The 18,297-nt window shown below is 56.6% G+C and overlaps 2 protein-coding genes across 2 annotated transcripts in view; both read left to right on the top strand.

Moving 5' to 3' along the window:
* Positions 1 to 50: 50 nt before the first annotated feature.
* On the top strand, positions 51 to 15,131 carry ZC3HC1 (zinc finger C3HC-type containing 1). The gene is made up of 10 exons (XM_065641452.1): positions 51 to 495; positions 3,470 to 3,581; positions 3,761 to 3,911; positions 6,444 to 6,527; positions 7,127 to 7,254; positions 9,602 to 9,759; positions 10,867 to 11,092; positions 11,870 to 12,076; positions 12,713 to 12,922; positions 14,720 to 15,131. The coding sequence occupies exons 1-10, from the start codon at positions 365 to 367 to the stop codon at positions 14,786 to 14,788; spliced, it is 1,476 nt and encodes a 491-aa protein (XP_065497524.1). The 5' UTR covers positions 51 to 364; the 3' UTR covers positions 14,789 to 15,131.
* A 2,521-nt stretch (positions 15,132 to 17,652) lies between these two features.
* UBE2H (ubiquitin conjugating enzyme E2 H) overlaps positions 17,653 to 18,297 on the top strand; it is a 51,749-nt gene continuing 51,104 nt past the window's right edge. The window contains exon 1 of the mRNA XM_065636189.1: positions 17,653 to 17,941. Within this exon, the coding sequence (XP_065492261.1) occupies positions 17,889 to 17,941 (53 nt within the window). The 5' untranslated portion in view covers positions 17,653 to 17,888. The remainder of the gene's footprint in view (positions 17,942 to 18,297) is intronic.

The raw sequence follows: 18,297 nt of genomic DNA, 5'->3' as shown, positions 1-18,297 counted from the left end.
CTTGGCAGGTGGGAGAAGACGGCGGCGAGAAGGCCGCTGCTGGGGAGGGATGAGCGATGGATCACCGCGCAATCGATCGCGCGCCGGCTCGTCGCCGCCGCTGTGGGGACGGGCTGGAGCAATCGGTCGCCGAAAGCGGGAGCGGCGGGGGGGTGCAGCGCCCGGGGTTTGAGGGGCCCGGGGCTCCGCCGTGGAGGTGTCAGCGTCCCGGTTACCTCCCGTGGGGACGAGGAGGCCGCGCGGGACTTGCTGGGGTCGTGGTCACCCCCACGGTGGGGCCGGAACGATCCTGCTCGACCGCGTTTCCCGCACCCCCCCCCCCCGCTCCCGCCCCGTTCCCTCAGTGACGGGCTGAGGGACCAAGATGGCGGCGCCCAGCGCCGGGGCGGCGGCGGCGGGAGGAGGGACCCGGGGGAGGCCGCCCCCTGTCACCCCCCAGCAGATCCGCGACCTCATCGACGGCGGCATCGCCCCTGAGGCCGCCGGTCCCGACGGGTGAGGGGGGAGCGGGGAAGGGCTCGGCGGGAACCGGCGCTGAGGAGGGCGGGGGGGGCGGCCCGGCCGGGTGGTACCGTGGGGTGGGGGGCGCTGGGAGTTATTGGGGGGCGCTGGAAGACTCGGAGTGGGGGTCGTGCGTGACGGCAGGAGTTGTTGGGGGTGCTGGAGAGCACTGGGAGGTAGTGAGAGTGATTGTGGGGGTACTGGGAAAAGGAGGCGCTGGGGGGGCGGTTCTGGGAGGGACTGGGCAGCCCGAGGGGGGCCCTGGAAGGTGGGGGGCGCTGGGAGATGGTACTGGTGGGACTAAGGGGCACTGGGAGGCGGTGCTTGAGGGGCTAAGGGACACTGGGCAGTGCTGGAGGGACTGGGAGGCAGTGCTGGAGGGACTAGGAGACACTGGGAGGCGGGACTGGTGGCACTGGGAGGCAGTACTGAAGGGACTAGTAGACACTGGGAGGCAGTACTGGAGGGACTGGGAGGCAGTACTGGAGGGACTGGGAGGCAATACTGGAGGGACTAGGAGACACTGGGAGGCAATGCTGGAGGGACTAGGAGACACTGGGAGGCAGTACTGAAGGGACTAGGAGACACTGGGAGGCAATGCTGGAGGGATTAAGAGACACTGCGGAGTACTGGTGGTGCTGGGAGGCAGTACCAGAGGGACTGAGAGACACCGGGAGTACTGGTAACACAAATGGGCACTGGGAGGCAGTGCCGGAGGGACTGGGAGTACTGGGAAGACTGAGACGTGCTGGGAGGCAGTACTGGTGGCACTGGGAGGTAGTACTGGAGGCACTGGGAGTACTGGGAAGACTAAGGCGCGCAAGGGGAAGGAGTACTGGTGGCACTGGGAGGCAATACTGGAGGGACTGAGAGACACTGGGAGTACCGGTGACACGAGTGGGCACTGGGAGGCAGTACTGGTGGGACAAAGGGGCACTAGGAGGTAGTACTGGTGGCACTGGGAGGCAGTACCGCAGGGACTGGGAGTACTGGGAAGACTAAGGCACGCTGGGAGGCAGTACTGGTGGCACTGGGGGGCAGTACCATAGGGACTAAGGGATACTGGGAGACAGTACTGGTGGTACTGGGAGGCAGTACCAGAGGGACTAAGAGACACCAAGGAGTACTGGTGACACCAATGGGCACTGGGAGGTGGTACTGGTGGCACTAGGAGGCAGTACCAGTGGGACTGGGAGTACTGGAAAGACTGAGACGCACTGGGAGGCAGTACTGGTGGCACTGGGAGTACTGGAGGAACTAGAGGCACTGGGAGTACTGGCGAGACTAAGCAGCACTGGGAGGCAGTACTGAAGAGACTAAGAGGCACTGGGAGGCAGTGCTGATGGCACTGGGAGGCAGTATCAGAGGGACTAAGAGGCGCTGGGAGTACTGGAGAGACTAAGGGGCACAGGGCAGCAGGAGTGGAAAGTGAGAGACTGAGAGGCACTGGTGTGCACTGGGAAGCAGCACTGGGGGGCACTGGGAGAACAGGGGCAGTTCAGTGACCTGTAGAGCTCTGGTGTCCCCACACCCACGTACTGGGACTCTGACCTCTGAAGTGGGAGGTGACACCCCGGGGGATACACTGAGAGCCACTGGGGTTACTGGGGGCACTGGGTGGTTGAGCTTTGGGAGTATCTGGCTAAAGCCAAGTAACCATGGGTGTTCTCAGGGACACGGTTCACCCTTGACCCAACCATCCCCAAATTTTGGGCTGCAGAAGAGTGTTGGGGAGAAGCTGAAGGGCCGGGGTTGGTGTTCTGGGTGCAGATGCTGGTGCCAGGATCCGGCATTGCCGGTGTCGGGAGTGTCCCTGACTTCAGAGGTGGGCCACAGTCATAGAATCATAGAATGGTTTGGGTTGAAAGGACCTTCCCAGCTCCCCCAGTGCCCCCCCTGCCATGAGCAGGGACATCTGCACCAGCTCAGGTTGCTCAGAGCCCCGTCCAGCCTGGCCTGCGATGTCTCCAGGGATGGTTCATCCACCACCTCTCTGGCCAACCTGGGCCAGGCTCTCACCACCCTCACTGTAAAAAAATTTCTTCCTCATGTCCAGCCTGAATCTCCCTCCTTTAGTTTAAAACCATCGCCCCTTGTCCTATCGCAACAGGCTCTGCTCAAAAGTCTGTCCCCATCTTTCTTATGGGTCCCTTTTAAGTCCAGAAAGGCCACAGTAAGGTCTCCCTGGAGCTTCTGTTCTCCAGCTGAACAGCCCAACTCTCCCAGCCTGTCCTCCCAGCAGAGCTGTTCCAGCCTCGGATCATTGCTGGGGCTCCTCTGGCCCCTCTCCAGCAGGTCCATGTGTGTCCTGTGCTGAGGACCCAGAGCTGGACCAGCACTACAGAGGGGTCTCACCAGAGCAGAGGGGCAGAATCCCCTCCCTGACCTGCTGCTCGTGCTGTTGGGGATGCAGCCCAGCATACAATTTACTTTCTGGGCTGCAAGCGCACAGTGATGGGTCATCTCCCTTCTTTCACCCCCCAGCACCCCAAGCCCTTCTCCTGGGGGTTGTTCCCCATCCCCCCATCCCCAGCCTGGATTGATACCGGGGGTTGCTCCAACCCATGTTCAGGACCTTGCACTTGGCCTTGTTGAACCTCACGAGGTTCACATGGGCCCAGTTCTCAAGCTTGTCCAGGTCCCTCTGGATTCCTGTTTCACTTTTCTGAAGCTCATTGATCTGGCTTCACAGGGCTTGGAGAAAGAGCTCCTGTCACCTACTCGTCACATCAAATCCCCACCCACCACTGGTGCCAGTCATCTTAATGTTTAATGTGCATCTTTGCTTGTTGTATTATATTTTTTAAAATTGGTTTATTAGTAACGTAATTGAAAGTTGGGTCTTAGGAGCTCTGGAGAAAAGGTTCTTGGAAGGGTAAGCCTGAAGGATGAGAGGGTACAAAGTGATTTGTGCATTTTTTTTTATTAATGAAATCTTCCCAGCTTGCTGACTTGCTGTTCCTTTTAGGACGGACACGTCCGACTGGTCAGAATTGGCGAACGGCTCTTCTCAAATGGACGCTCTCTCCTTGGAGTCGGCCAGCAAGGAAGCTTATTTCAGCAGAGTCGAAACGTTCACCATATCCTTTCTGATGCTGAGCTTCCAGTCGTTCCCCTCCCTGCTTTGCTGTCACCCTTTTGCTGTCACTTCCCCGCAGGTTCCATCTTCTCAGAGGTTTTTCTTTGGCCGAATAAACCCTGGCCAAAGCTTTGACTGCTTAACTCGTAATTTATCGGGTTTTATCCTTAATGCGAGCACCCGCTGAAGTGGGCAGGCAAACCCCACGATCTCTCTCCCCTGGTTTGCGCCAAGTACGGCTGGGTCAACGTGGAGTGCGACATGCTGAAGTGCTCCAGCTGCCAGGCCTTCCTCTGCATCAGCCTGCAACTTGCGTTTGACTTCAACAAGTGTACGTATGTCCTGCGGCTACAGGGAGTGGGCTGGGGGGGGTTGGGACTCACTGTGTGCATAAACAGCTCCTGTAGTCTTGTCCTGGGTGGTGCTGGGTGTCGGATGTCTCTGAAAATAAAGTGCAAGTCAAATAGATTTCTGTTAGTTTGTGAGAACATGATGAAACTTCTTGCTGCTCTTGTCAGAGATGGGTTAGAATAGAATAGTTCCACTTGGAAGGGACCTGTGATGATCGTCACAACAACCCCATGAATGCTGCAGGCTTGGGGAAGAGCGGTTGGAAAATGCCCACGGAAAAGGACCTGGGGGTGTTGGTGCCAGCGGCTGAACATGAGCCAGCGTGTGCCCAGGTGGCCAAGAGGCCACCAGCATCCTGGCTGGTACCAGCACTGGTGTGGCCAGCAGGCCCAGGGCAGTGACCGGCCTGTGCTGGGCACTGGGGAGGCCAAACCTCCAATCCTGGGGGCAGTTTGGGGCCCCTCAAGTCAAGAAAGGCCTTGAGGTGCTGGAGTGAGTTGAGAGAAGGGAACGGAGCTGGGGAAGGGGCTGGAGCACAAGTGTGATGGGAGCGGCTGAGGGAGCTGGGGGTTCAGCTGGAGAACAGGAGCTGAGGGGAGACCTTCTGATCTCTGAACTGCCTGAAAGGAGCTTGGAGCCAGGGGGGGTCGGGCCCTGCTCCCCAGCAACAAGCGCCAGGACCAGAGGAAACGGCCTCAAGTTGCGCCAGGGGAGGTTGTGGTTGGATCTGGGGAACAATTTCTTCCCCAAAGGGCTGTGGGGCATTGGAACAGGCTGCCCAGGGCAGTGCTGGAGTCACCATCCCTGGAGGGGTTGGACAGACAGAGATGAGGTTCTCAGGGACATGGGGTAGTGCCATTTTTGGGTTAATGGTTGGACTTGATGATCTTAAAGGTCTTTTCCAACCCAAATGATTCTGTGATCTAGTCCAGCTGCCTGACTGCTTCAGGACTGACCAAGAGATAAAGCCTGTTATTAAGGACACTATCCAAATGCCTCTTAAACAGTGATTTGGGGCATCGACCACATCTCCAGGAAGCCTGTTGCAGCATTTGACCACCCTCTCAGTAAAGAAATGTTTCCTGATATCAAATCTTCACCTCTCCTTTGAGCCATTTCTGTGTGTCCTGTTGCTGGATCCCAGGGAGAAGAGCTCAGCACCTCGCTCTCCCCTTCCCCTCCTCAGGAACCTGCAGAGAACGATGATGTCACCCTTCATCCTCTTTTCCAAACCAGACAAACCCTGAGTCCTCAGCTGCTCCTTCCAGGGTGTTCCTTCCAGCCCTTTCACCAGCTTGGTTGCCCTCTGGATGCACTCAAGTACCTTCACATCCTTTTTTAAAAATTTTATTTCCCACATGCTTAATCCACTGCCTTGATCATCCACTAAATGTTTCAAATGTGGGCTGTTGGTGACTGTTGGTCACCAAATCAGTCCGTTCAGATGGTTGCATTGTGCAATTTTATTAATAAATTCCTCCACTGCCCTTTTTAAACTACTTGGAGCGCCAGTAGTAAAACTTTCTCCTGTTCCCCTCACCAAACTCCTTATCCAAACCCACCAACAGCTTCACTCATTCCCATGGCGCGTCACTCGTGAGCTTTGTCACCTGCCCAGACCTTCACTTTCATTTACCTGCATCTGTCCTCTGCAAAACATGTTTATTGCCCCACCACAAGTAAGCGTTCTCTCCTCTTCTTAATTTTCTTGACTGCAAATCCCTGTTCTTGTTCCCTGGAAGGCGGCAGAGAGCGCGGCCCTGATGTCTGACAAACGCAGTGTGCGTCGTGTGTGATGAGGAGCTGCTTTAGCACTTCCTTTTGGGTCACTCTGAGTATTGACGTCTGCTGTTTGTTCAGACTATCTTTTCTAAATAAACCTTGGCTGAATTATTCTATTGGTAATGGCAGTGGTTTAGGGAAAATCTAAAATAATCAGAGGTTGGAGGAAGAGCTTGAAAAAGAAATTGAAAAAATAAATGTTTTGAGTCTGAAAGGTGCGAATAAGTTAAATTAGGTAACATCTTTTTTGGGGGAAGCTTGATTTCCAGATATGGTTGTGACTTGGCTCCTACAGCCAGGGTGGAGGGGTCAGATGAGTTAAGAGGGGACTGGCAGCAGCCCAGGAGGTAAAACTGGCAAGAGCAGCTGGTTCCTATGCCAGTGGTTGGTTTGAGCTGTGTCTCTGCTGCTCCGTGGTCACTGTGCCTGGGAACAGGATGGGGTTTGGGCTGCGAGGAGATGGAACTGCCCTGTGGTTGTGGAGATAACCCCGTAAGCCAACCTGCGGGGAGGCTGGAGCTGCAACAGCCCCTTTAGGTGGGGAGGGAGATGAGTTTGAGGTGAAAGCTTCAGGCTCTGCAACCTATAGCCTGGGGTGACATCCATCACCCGCACGGGAGGAGCAGGGAAACCCTTGGATCCTGGTGCCTTCCTCTCCTGCTTTGGTTTTTCCCAACCATTCCCCGAGGATGTGGCTCTGCAGGGGTGTAAAATGAGCTTTGCCTTGCAGATAAGGAACGCTGCGCGGAGCTGAAGAAGGCTTTGTGCACCGCGCACGAGAAGTTCTGCTTCTGGCCCGACAGCCCCTGCCCAGGTTGGTGTCTTGGAGCCTGGTTAGCGCACGTGTCCACCGTTAGTCCCTTTTTTTCCTCTCTTTCTGTCACTACTGTTGTATCCCATTGTAGGAACTGTAATTTCTCTTCACGTTCTCAAAGTGGGCAGTGTTGTCACAGTCCCCTTTTTCATAGAATAGTTTGGGTTGAAGGGAACTTCAAAGCTCCCCCAGTGCCACCCCTGCCATGAGCAGGGACATTGCACCAGCTCAGGTTGCCCAGAGTCGCATCCAGCCTGGCCTGGGATGTTTCCAGGGATGGGGCATCCACCACCTCTCTGGGCAACCTTCATTATAAAACATTTTTCTGGAGCCCCAGGCCAGGCTGTACCCATCCCCTCTCAATCTTTGAGTGTGTCTAGGGCCGTTAAAATGCTTTTTGCATTGTAACTGGGAGGGGGCAGGGGAGGCTGGACGAGGTGGGATGCTTAAAGAGTGATAGATCTCATCTTCAAAGCCACAGTGCATGGGGAAGAGCGGTTGCAAAGGAAAAAAGGCTGCGCTCAGCTTTTCTTTGAAAAGCCAGTAAATTCTTACAGGGAGATTGTGACTGATTGCATCTCGCGTTTGCTTTCTGCCAGATCGCTTTGCCATGCTGCTGGTGGATGAACCCAGAGCCCTTCTCCAGGATTTCCTGGACCGTTTTCAGAGCCTGTGCCAGCTGGAGCTGCAGCTGCCCTCCCTCAGACCAGAAGACATGAAAAACATGGTGAGTTCCCCTGAGTTCTCCTCTGCTCCCCAAGACTGGGTGCATTCAAGTCCTTGATGACGATTCTGGACACGCCTGTGCTGTGCAAACCCTGACTGAAACAGTTGTGAGGTTCACACTGGAGACTCCAACTTGCCAGGTGGGCAAAGCTCAGCCCTTCTTGTGCTTGTGAGGGATCTGTCAGCACCTTGGCTTTCTCCTCGGACATTCCCCGAGAGGTAGTTTCACCTGTTGTTTTTAAAAGCACATAAAAAGGAGTTTGGAAAGGCTCACCTGCCACGCAAGCCCTTGACCAGTGCAGGCACAGCTGCCTCACGTCGCCACGACATTGCCAGTGGGAAGTGTTCACCGTGAGGGTGGTGAGACACTGGGACACGCTGCCCAGAAAAGCTGTGGATGCCCCATCCCTGGGAGTGTTCAAGGCCAGGTTGGACGGGGCTCTGAGCAACCTGGTCTGGTGGAATGTGTCCCTGCTCATGGCAGGGTGTTGGACTGGAGGAGCTTTCAAGGTCACTTCTAACCCAACCATTCAGTGATTCTATAAGTGGGCTGTAGTGTCCGGTTCCCGCTCTGCGCTTCTCCTGGCACACAGGGTGCTCTCTGGTGCCCAGAAGAAGTGATTTCAGGACCCACATATTCCTTGGGAGCTCTCCCTGGCAGCTCCCATGCCTGCTTGTCACCTCCAAGCACTCCATGAGATGTGGCAGCCTGCAGATCGCTCCTTTAGCTGGGATCTCACAAGAATGGAGGTAGTCATTGTGTTAGGTGGGATCAGAAATTTGGGGTGCCAGAATCTACCCTAGCACAGAGATGTGGGCAGAATCATAGAATCATGGAATTACAGGATGGTTTGGGTTGGGAGGGACCTTCCCAGCTCCCCCAGCTCCCCCCCTGCCATGAGCAGGGACATCTGCACCAGCTCAGGTTGCTCAGAGCCCCGTCCAGCCTGGCCTGGGATGTCTCCAGGGATGGTTCATCCACCGCCTCTCTGGCCAACCTGGGCCAGGCTCTCACCACCCGCAGGGGCAACAATTTCTCCCTCATGTCCAGCCTGAATCTCCCCTCCTTTAGTTTAAAACCATCACCCCTTGTCCTATCGCTCCAGGCCCTGCTCAGAAATCTATCACCATCTTTCTTATCAACCCCTTTTAAGTTCGGAAAGGCCACGGTAAGATCTCCCTGGAGCCGTATAAGTGCGGTATGGGATGGCCTCTTGTGTAAGGATGCTCAGCAGGCAGGAGGGAAGAGCAGGAGCTACGTCAGAAAAGGCTGGAGTGAAGCAAGGGTGGAATTGCCTTCTGGTAGGGACCTGGCCAGGTCCTGCTCTACTCTGGCTGAGTCTGGCTTGTTGGGTGCTCACTCGCTGGGAAACAGATGGCTCTTGGCAGCGAGAAGCCGTACAGGAACCAGGCAACTCTTAATCCATTCAGCAGGAATCACAGAGGTGTTTTATGCTTGCCACCACGGCTGGCTGAGCTATAAAACCCATCAGAGTCCCCCAAGAAGCGATACAGCCATTGGCTTTACGCTATCTCATTTCCACAGCTCCCCACCAGCTGCAAGGTCTGGAGCCCGACCAGCAGCCTTTGGGGGGGCCTCTTTTCTCGCTGTGTCTCAGCAATGGCCCCAGAATCGCTCACAATTTGCTTGAGCACAGGCAAACACAGCCCCTGCTGCCTGCCTGCGAGCAGAGGGCAGACGGACGCTGTTCGGGCTCATGCTTGCTGTGAGCAGCAAAGCTGTGACCTGCTTTGCTGTCCCCACGCGTCCTCGGGGGAGCAAATGGTGCTTAAACAAGAGTCGATGCAATGAGGAGAGCCTTTCTGGACTTAAAAGGGGCTGGTAAAAAAGATGGGGACAGACTTTTGAGCAGGGCCTGGAGCGGTAGGACAAGGGGTGATGGTTTCAAACTAAAGGAGGGAGATTCAGGCTGGACATGAGGAAGAAATTTTTTTACAGTGAGGGTGGTGAGAGCCTGGCCCAGGTTGGCCGGAGAGGTGGTGGATGAACCATCCCTGGAGACATCCCAGGCCAGGCTGGACGGGGCTCTGAGCAACCTGAGCTGGTGCAGATGTCCCTGCTCATGGCGGAGGGGGAACTGGGGGAGCTGGGAAGGTCCTTCCAACCCAAACCATTCTGTGGTTCTATGAGAGTCAGACGGGCACAAGGCAGGAGGAAACCATCACTCCATGTGGCTCCTGCCTGTTAACCACAGCAGAATTGCTGAGGGTGCTCATGCATCCAGTAATTTTGGGGAATGAAAAAGGGATTTTTCTCCATGTAGGATGTGATTTGTGAGTAGAACCAGTGTATTTAACAAGCTCTGCCACATTTCTCTGTCCTGCAGTCCCTGACGGAGGAAAAGATCAGCCTGCTCCTCCAGCTGATTGGGGAGGAACTGGAGCACAAAACGGAGGGAGAGAAACTGCCGATGAAGTTTGCCACGGAAATCCTGCAAGTTCACGTTCCTGCCTGTGTCCTGGCTTTGTGCGGCTGGACGTGCAGGTGCGTGGGGGCATAGGACTGAATCCAAAGTCTCTGCTGCACTTTGTGGAGGCTGGAGGAATGCGCGTGTCCCTCCTGTGAAATGTTCAATACCTCCTATTTCACTATTTCATTATGATCTCCAGCCGTTAATTTGACAGATTTCCAGAAACCCTACTGCGAAGCTAGTTCAGGTAAAATAGACTTCTCTGTGAGACGGCAAAGAGGCCGAAACAACCGAGCTGTTGCTTGTCCCGCTCGTTGCTGATTTAGATGCTGAAGTCAATCCCTGAAGTGTCATCCCCAGTGACGCTTTCATTGCTCGTCAGGCCTGCGGGAAGGGAGGGAAAGTTTGTCACCTGAAGGTTTGCGGCTTCCCAAAGCGTGCACTGGGAGCAGAACAGCCTCGCTGTGTCTGCCCGGGGCAGTTTGCTGAAGGGGAAGCAGCTGGAAAAGCACTGACGGTGGGGAAGAGCAGAGCTGCTGCTGTGGTTGGGTGGGATGGGGACACCCTCAGCTGATTTGCTGTAACTGAGTGTGTTCCTGCTTCGTGGCAAGCCAAAATTTAACCAAACCGATTTAAATCAACGCTACAGATGGGTTTTAATGGACTTGTTTTACTTCTTGGCACACGGCGCTACCCAAACAGTAAGTCTCTGCCTCAGTTGAGTGGTAAAGAAGGAGGTTGTAGCATGGAGGGTGTTGGTCTCTTGTCCCAAGGAAAAAGTGCCATGACGAGATGAAACAGCCTCAAGTTGCGCCAGGGGAGGTTGAGGTTGGATCTTGGGAACAATTTCTCCCCGAGAAGGGCTGTGGGGCATTGGAACAGGCTGCCCAGGGCAGTGGTGGAGTCACCATCCCTGGAGGGATTGAACAGACGCGGAGATTAGGTTCTCAGGGACATGAGGTAGTGCCAGGGCTGGGTTAACAGTTGGATTTGATGATCTTGAGGGTCTTTTCCAACCAAAGTGATTCTATGATTCTTGAAACGTGCTGGCTCAGGTACCTGTGACTGAGACCATTCCTGTGCTCTGCCAAATACCTGCATCTATTCTGAAAGCTGGGATTTTGGGGAGGGGCCCAGGCTTTTCCCTGACCTTTTCCTATGACTTGGCTCTCCCCCCGCAGCTCCACATCTGGCTCCGTGCACCTCTCGGTGATCACCTGCTCCCGCTGCATGAGGAAGGTGGGACTGTGGGGCTTTCACCAGCTGGAGTCTGCAGGGCTGGAGCTGGACTCCTGCAGCCCGAGCAGCACTTCACCAGCACCCACCGAGCACTGCTCGCTCCTGCCCGCTTCTCCACGCAGGATGCTCACGCGGAGCCAAGACACGCTCCCTCCAGGCTCCGAGCAGGTATGGCCCAGAGCAGCCGGCCCGTGAGCTCGGGATGGAGAACAGGAGCTGAGGGGAGAACTACTCGCTCTCCAAACCGCCTGAAAGGAGGTTGGAGCTGGGGGGGTCGGGCTCTGCTGCCCAGGAACAAGCGCCAGGACCAGAGGAAATGGCCTCAAGTTGCGCCAGGGGAGATTGAGGTTGGATCTGGGGAACAATTTCTTCCCCAAAGGGCTGTGGGGCATTGGAACAGGCTGCCCAGGGCAGTGGTGGAGTCATCATCCCTGGAGGGGTTGAACAGATGCGGAGATGAGGTTTTCAGGGACATGGGGTAGTGCCAGGAGTGAGTTAACGGTTAGACTTGATGATCTTAAAGGTCTTCTCCAACCAAAATGATTCTGTGATGTCTGGGTGATAGAGCGACACACAGGAATCAAGACCGATGTAATTTAGTTGTCCAGCTTGAGAGAGGCTCATCCTGGTACCATGTGTCCTGTTGGGACATTGCCTACAGCTGAAGTGGGTTGCTGCTGCCTTTCCCTTTCCTCCCTCACAAAAAAGACCTTTCCAACCAGGATCCTGGTGTTTGTCTAACTCAAGGTGCTCTGAATCATGGGCTGCCGTCACCCATGTCCAACTAGACACATCTGAGATGCTTCTGGTGGGAAGGGAAGGTGGCACAGCTTCTGCCAGGGTGGCTGAGAAGGCTTTGAGCTGGACAGGGCCCCCCTCTCCCCTTCAGGGACATGCTGGTGACCAGAGGAGCTCTGTTAATTCCTTGTTCTTTCCCACTGGCAGCATGAGAAGAGCCCGTCTCCGGCGATCTCTCGCTCACGGGGTTGGGACTCTCCTGTCCCCATGGACCGGGCTGAGTTGGAGGTGACCAGCCCCATGCTGAGGAGCCGCCCTGTCACCCGCAGCATGGTACAGAGCGACAACACGGAGGTGCCGTCCAGTCCTCTCCGCAGAGCCAAGCGGGCACGGCTCTGCTCTTCCAGCAGCTCAGTGAGTGAGGGCACAGGGAGAGCCTGGGTGGGGAGGAGAGGCATCTGGGCAGGGTGCTCCTGATCCAGGGGTCAGTATTATCCACGTAAAGCAGTACTGGGCCAGCTCAGGGCTGGTGCTTAAGTACAGAGAGGTTTTTGCAATGTTGCTGGAGTCTATTTTAAACTATGCTGATGCTGTCCTCCTTCAATATCGTAGAATCATAGAACAGTTTGGGTTGAAGGGCCCTTCCCAGCTCCCCCAGTGCCACCCCTGCCATGAGCAGGGACATCTGCACCAGCACAGGTTGCTCAGAGCCCCGTCCAGCCTGGCCTGGGATGTCTCCAGGGATGGTTCATCCACCACCTCTCTGGCCAACCTGGGCCAGGCTCTCACCACCCTCACTGTAAAAAAATTTCTTCCTCATGTCCAGCCTGAATCTCCCTCTTTTAGTTTAAAACCGTCACCCCTTGTCCTATCGCTCCAGGCCCTGCTCAAAAGTCTATCCCCATCTTTCTTTTGGGCCCCTTTTAAGTCCAGAAAGGCTGCAATAAGGTCTCCCTGGAGCTTCTCTTCTCCAGAGCTCTTCTCTCAGCCTGTCCTCCCAGCAGAGCTGTTCCAGCCCTTGGATCATTTGTCATCTCCTCCCCCATCCAGGACACATCTTTGAGGAGCTTTTTCGACCCCAGCTCACAGCATCGTGACTGGTGTCCCTGGGTCAACGCAGTGGAAGGAGGAGAAACCTTGGAAGATCCCGCAGCCCAGACGGAGAAGGAACCTGCCAAGGCAGAGCCGGGCTGGCGGGTGGTACTGAACACGCTCCTCGCCACCAGACAATGTGACAGAGTGCCTGAGATGGAGCCTGTGGTGAGTCAGCGGGATCCCCAGCCCCAAAAACTCAAGTGCTCAAAACACTCTTTGTCCAGGGCAGGGTGGACGGGCTTTGGGCTAAATGCAGAGCCAGCTGGGTGGCAAGCACCAAGGATGTGTCTGCAGAGTTTCAGCTTCCTGTCCAGCTCTGCTGACAGTCTCTCATAGAATCACAGAAGTTTTGGGTTGAAGGGACCTTCCCAGCTCCCCCAGTGCCCTCCCTGTCATGAGCAGGGACATCTGCACCAGCTCAGGTTGCTCAGAGCCCCGTCCAGCCTGGCCTGCGATGTCTCCAGGGATGGTTCATCCACCACCTCTCTGGCCAACCTGGGCCAGGCTCTCACCACCCTCAGGGGCAACAATTTCTTCCCCATGTCTGGCCTGAATCTCCATTCTTTAGTTTAAAACCATCACCCCTTGTCCTATCGCTCCAGGCCAGGCTCTAAAGTCTCTCCCCATCTTTCTTACAGGCCCCTTTTAAGTCTGGAAAGGCCTCAATAAGGTCTCCCTGGAGCCTTCTCCAGGCTGAACACCCCCAACTCTCTCAGCCTGTCCCTGGCCAGATCTCATCTGTTACACCGATCTGTTGTGCACAGATCTGCTCAAGGCCTGCTATAAATAACAGCCTGTCCTGAGCGGCTCAGCGCTGCCCAAGATCCAGTTTCATTTCATGTCCCAATGGAGCTCCCGACTGTCCCTGCAGACATCCTGCAGCCCCGGGCTGTTGGACTGGGGGGTTTGCAGAGCCTGGGGACCAGAGCCGAGGCCAGAGCCCCCGTCTTTAAGCTGCTCCTACTTCCCCAGACCCCCTGAGCCCCATTATCTGCTCAGATTTCTCCTCCTGGCTCCATCCTGCTTTGCTCAGGGCTGAGCTGCAGGGACCAATGGAGCAGTCATAGAATCAGAGAATCACGTTGGTTAGAAGAGGCCCACAAGCTCATCGAGTGCAACCGTTCCTCCACCCCTGGCACTGCCCCGTGTCCCTGAGAACCTCATCTCCATGTCTGTTCAACCCCTCCGGGGATGGTGACTCCACCACTGCCCTGGGCAAGTCCTGCTTTAGCATTTGTCTTGGGGACTTGGTGTGAGTTGCGTCCCCAACAGGTCTGTCCCTTCTGGCTGTGCTATGTGCTGGGAAAGCGCCAGCAGGTCCTGCGGGATGGGACATGAGTTGGAGGTGTGAGACCCAGCTGGAGGAAGGGTGGTTGGAGTCCTGTCCAGCTTTGTGCACTTTGCTCTTCTCCCCCTCCGCTTGTGATAAATAGGGATAATAAGGAAGAGGAGCAAATTGATGTCCTGGCAGCCAATTAGGATGTTTCATATGTTTGGTTAAGTATTGTTTTGTTGTTTGTTTGTGGTTTTTTCTGTAGTTTCTCTTCAGAAGCTTGGTGAGCAGGTCCTCAGGGTTTTTGGGGTGAATTGTAGAACAGTTTGAGCTGAAGGGACCTTCCCAGCTTCCCCAGTGCCCCCCCTGCCACGAGCAGGGACATCTGCACCAGCTCAGGTTGCTCAGAGCCCCGTCCAGCCTGGCCTGGGATGTCTCCAGGGATGGTTCATCCACCGCCTCTCTGGCCAACCTGGGCCAGGCTCTCACCACCCGCAGGGGCAACAATTTCTTCCTCATGTCCAGCCTGAATCTCCCTCCTTTAGTTTAAAACCATCGGCCCTTGTCCTGTCGCAACAGGCCTTGCTCAAAAGTCTGTCCCCATCTTTCTTATTGGCCACTTTTAAGGGCTGTGCCTTAACCTCTGGTGCCTTAACCTCTAGTTTTTGCTTTGCTCCTCTCTCCCACAGAGTCTCTCGGTCAAGTCCTCCAAGGTGTTCCGTATTTTCCGGCAGTGGGAGACCATGAATTCCTCCTGAACCGAAGTGCTGCCTGGCTGGCGGCATGGAGCAGAGATCTACTTCGCAGTCGCTCCCGCGGCAGCTCTGTCCCCCCAGGGAGGGGACACCGAGGAGGCTCCATGCCAAACACAGCCCCCAGCAGCCGCTGGGACCCCCTCCTCCCTCACTGCCCTCCTCAGAGCACCCTCCGCCTTCACAAATTGCTGCTGTGGCCCTTGGCCCCGAGGGCTTCGACAGCCCCGTCCGGAGCTGGGACGTGCCATGGGCGCGCGGGGCCGACGAGGAGACGTGGTCACCTCAGCGGGGTGACCATCCTGTCCAGCTGTGACCCACCACCAGCGGCGCAGGGAAGTGACGCCAGGTGGGAATAAACATTTCACTTTTGTTTTTATTTATTTTTTTTTTTTCCTTACTGCTGACGCCGTCCTTCCTGGGGTGGGATAAGCTCTGGACCTTGCACATGGCTCCTGTATCCCTTGGGATGCTCATCTTTGTGGGATCAGTGTCTGGCTGCCTCCTTCTCCTGTTTCCCACTCCTCGTTTCACCATTTCCCCTGCCCAATTCGGGCTCTTTGCCGTTGTCTCAGCAAAGATGAGATGCCCCTGGCCTGATATACCCCAGCATCAATCAGCTGCCCAAAGCAGATTTATCTGGGGGCTGAGAGCCTCCCCAAGGTGTTAAATCACCCAGGATGAAGCCAAAACCTGAGAAGACGTGGATTAGGGCTTCCCATGGCTCAAGACCACAAGGCTGGGTGCTGGGGAGGGGCTGGTCTTTGTAGAAAGGGGAGAAGAAGCCAAGAAGGGAGACCCTGATCTGTCATCTTCATCCCTAAGGATGTCGGGGAAGGGGCTTTGAGGAGGGTTCAGACTCCACAGACAACCCAGGCACAGTTGGGCCTCCACAGCCACACGGATGTGAGTGAAGACACAAGGAAATGTCTTTTTTTAGTGTATTTTTTTTCTTTTGAGTAAAGGAACCCCCTGTAGAGGGAGGAGCCCCTGCCTCAGTTTCCTCAGCCCCAGCTCTAGGGTTTCATCTGCGTCTCATCTTGCCCCCATCTCCCTTTGGGGCATTTTCTGGCCATCCTGTGCCTAGGAAGGCAGCAGCTGCTCTCCCTGAACCCCCAGATTTGTGGCTGCATCCACGCAGGGCTTGAGTTTGGGTGGGTCACCTTCCCTTCCTAAGAGAATCCTAATTACATGGCCCTAACGAAGAGCTGCCTCACCCCATGGCCCTTCTGGGCTGGGAGTCAGGGTGGAGATGAAGGTGTCACCCCAGCCACATCACTTGGGTACCCCCAAAGGGGTGAAAATGGATTGGGCATTGGTGGAACACCCCAGCGTGGGGTGCACCCCAATTTTCAGACCCTGGCGGGTCAGAAGAGCCCCTAAACCTGCTGTGCACCCACACATGGGGGTCTGGGTGCTGCACGAGTGGTCATAAGACACCCCAAAAGCAACAGGATGGTCCCCGTCACCCTGAAATTATCCCCACTGCAAAGCTGTGAGATTACACGGGTGAAATACAAAGATTTCAAGAAATTCAGAGAAAATCCTGATTTTCCTCATTCTGTTCTCCCAGCTGCTTGGAACCAGTCAGGGAACAGTGAGGACAGGGAAAATGGGGGACCCTCTCTCCCAAGCTCTCTACCTGCTCTGCTCAATTATAACCCCCTTTCCCAACCCCCAAATTCCTCCTGGGATGTGGATCTGCCCCCCTTTCAGGTGCGTTACCTCCAGCCCCAAACCGACTCAAGGCTGGAGGGGATATTGGCCCATAATTGGAGGAAGTCACCCCCCCACACACACACACTTGTGGGGTGAAGTTACTGCTTTTCTCAGATATTTTGGGATTCTTCGGCTGTGTCTCCTCATCACACGGGGCGGAAGCGTTGGGGTAAATTTTGGGGTGATGCCGGGGTCAGGAATGCGGGATGTCCGCCCCGGGCGTGGAGGTGCCACGCCACAGAGAGAAACTAATTAGCACCATGGTCACGCGTCCTGCTGTCACCTCCGGGGCGCTGGCAGGTGCCTCCCCCGCCCCGTCCGGTTGGGTAAACTGAGGCACGGGGAAATGCTTTGCCGGTGTCACATCGGAAAGCTGGCACGGTGACTCGTGCCACGTGGGGGAATGGATTGGGTTCAGTGGTGGCTTTCCCCAGGTGACTGGTGAGACCTCATCTGGAATATTGTGTCCAGTTCTGGGCCCCTCAGCTCCAGCAGGACAGGGAACTGCTGGAGAGAGTCCAGCGCAGCCACGAAGATGCTGGAGGGAGTGGAGCATCTCCCGGGTGAGGAAAGGCTGAGGAGCTGGGGCTCTGGAGCTGGAGAAGAGCAGACTGAGGGGCGACCTCATTAATATTTATCAATATGTAAAGGGTGAGTGTCAGGGGGATGGAGCCAGGCTCTTCTCGGTGACAACCAATGATAGGACAAGGGGCATTGGGTGCAAACTGGAACACAAGAGGTTCTATTTAAATTTGAGAAGAAACTTCTTCCCGGTGAGGGTGCCAGAGCCTGGCCCAGGCTGCCCAGGGAGGTTGTGGAGTCTCCTTCTCTGCAGACATTCCAACCCGCCTGGACACCTTCCTGTGTAACCTCATCTGGGTGCTCCTGCTCCGGCGGGGGGGTTGCACTGGATGAGCTTTCGAGGTCCCTTCCAGCCCCTGACAGCCTGTGATTCTGTCCCACAGGGTGGGGACACCCGCGATTGGCCCCCACGGGGTCTCGAACCCGCGGCCCCTCTAGTGCTTCACCCGCTCCGTTCCCCAGCACTACAACTCCCGGCGTGCCGCGGGGCGGGCGGGGCCGACGCGGCGTTTCCTCCTCAGCCAATCGCGGCGCTGCGGGGCGGTGAGGTCACTGCGGGTGACGTCAGGGGTCCAGAGAGAGGCTCCGGCAGAGGCGACCGGAGCGGGGCCCGGGCGGCGGCACCGGCGGCACCACAGCAGGAGGCGGCGGCGACAGCGGCGACAGCAGCGCCGACAGCGGCAGCCGGGGGGGGGGTCCCAACGACTCGGAGCCCGGCGCCCCCCCCGTTCCCCTTCGGTGCCCGGCGTCCCCGGTCGGCGGCGCTGACAGCCCGCCCGGAGCACCGGGGGCGGCCGCGGCCACCATGTCCTCCCCCAGCCCGGGCAAGAGGCGGATGGATACCGACGTGGTCAAGCTGTATCCTTCCCGCACCGTCACCCTCCGCCGGGGGGGGTTCCGCCTCCTCGGCCGGGCCTGCACCGGGTGGGGGGAGAACCGGGGACCCCCCTCCGGTGTCGCCCCCCGCCGGGCAGCGGCATCGGCCCTTGCTTAGGCCAGGCCTAGGCCTGTCCCTAGAGCTGCGGGTTGGGTTTGCCCCCCCACAATGGGGTGAGGGGCCCCCCTTACCAGGGAGGAGGCCTCAACCCGCCCCCCATCCCTTATTTTGGGGGGTTTATCCCCCTCACCCCACCAGCCGGGGTGCCCTGGGGGTGTCCCCGCAGGTGCCCCCCTCTTGCTGAACTTCCCCCCCAACCACTGGAGTTGGCGGGGGG

The sequence above is a fragment of the Caloenas nicobarica genome, chromosome 1 (genome assembly GCF_036013445.1).
Source record: "Caloenas nicobarica isolate bCalNic1 chromosome 1, bCalNic1.hap1, whole genome shotgun sequence".
In the NCBI taxonomy this organism is placed as follows: Eukaryota; Metazoa; Chordata; class Aves; order Columbiformes; family Columbidae; genus Caloenas; species Caloenas nicobarica.
The sequence above is the reverse complement of the archived record's forward strand: the minus strand, read 5'-3'. Positions and strand labels throughout refer to the sequence as shown.

Bases quoted from the DNA above. Each gene is read 5' to 3' on its own strand.
- ZC3HC1 (XM_065641452.1), top strand. From the start codon at position 365: ATGGCGGCGCCCAGCGCCGGGGCGGCGGCGGCGGGAGGAGGGACCCGG. The intron at 496-3,469 runs GTGAGGGGGGAG...TGTTCCTTTTAG, and splicing joins GAGGCCGCCGGTCCCGACGG to GACGGACACGTCCGACTGGT. The intron at 3,582-3,760 runs ATATCCTTTCTG...TAATGCGAGCAC, and splicing joins GCAGAGTCGAAACGTTCACC to CCGCTGAAGTGGGCAGGCAA.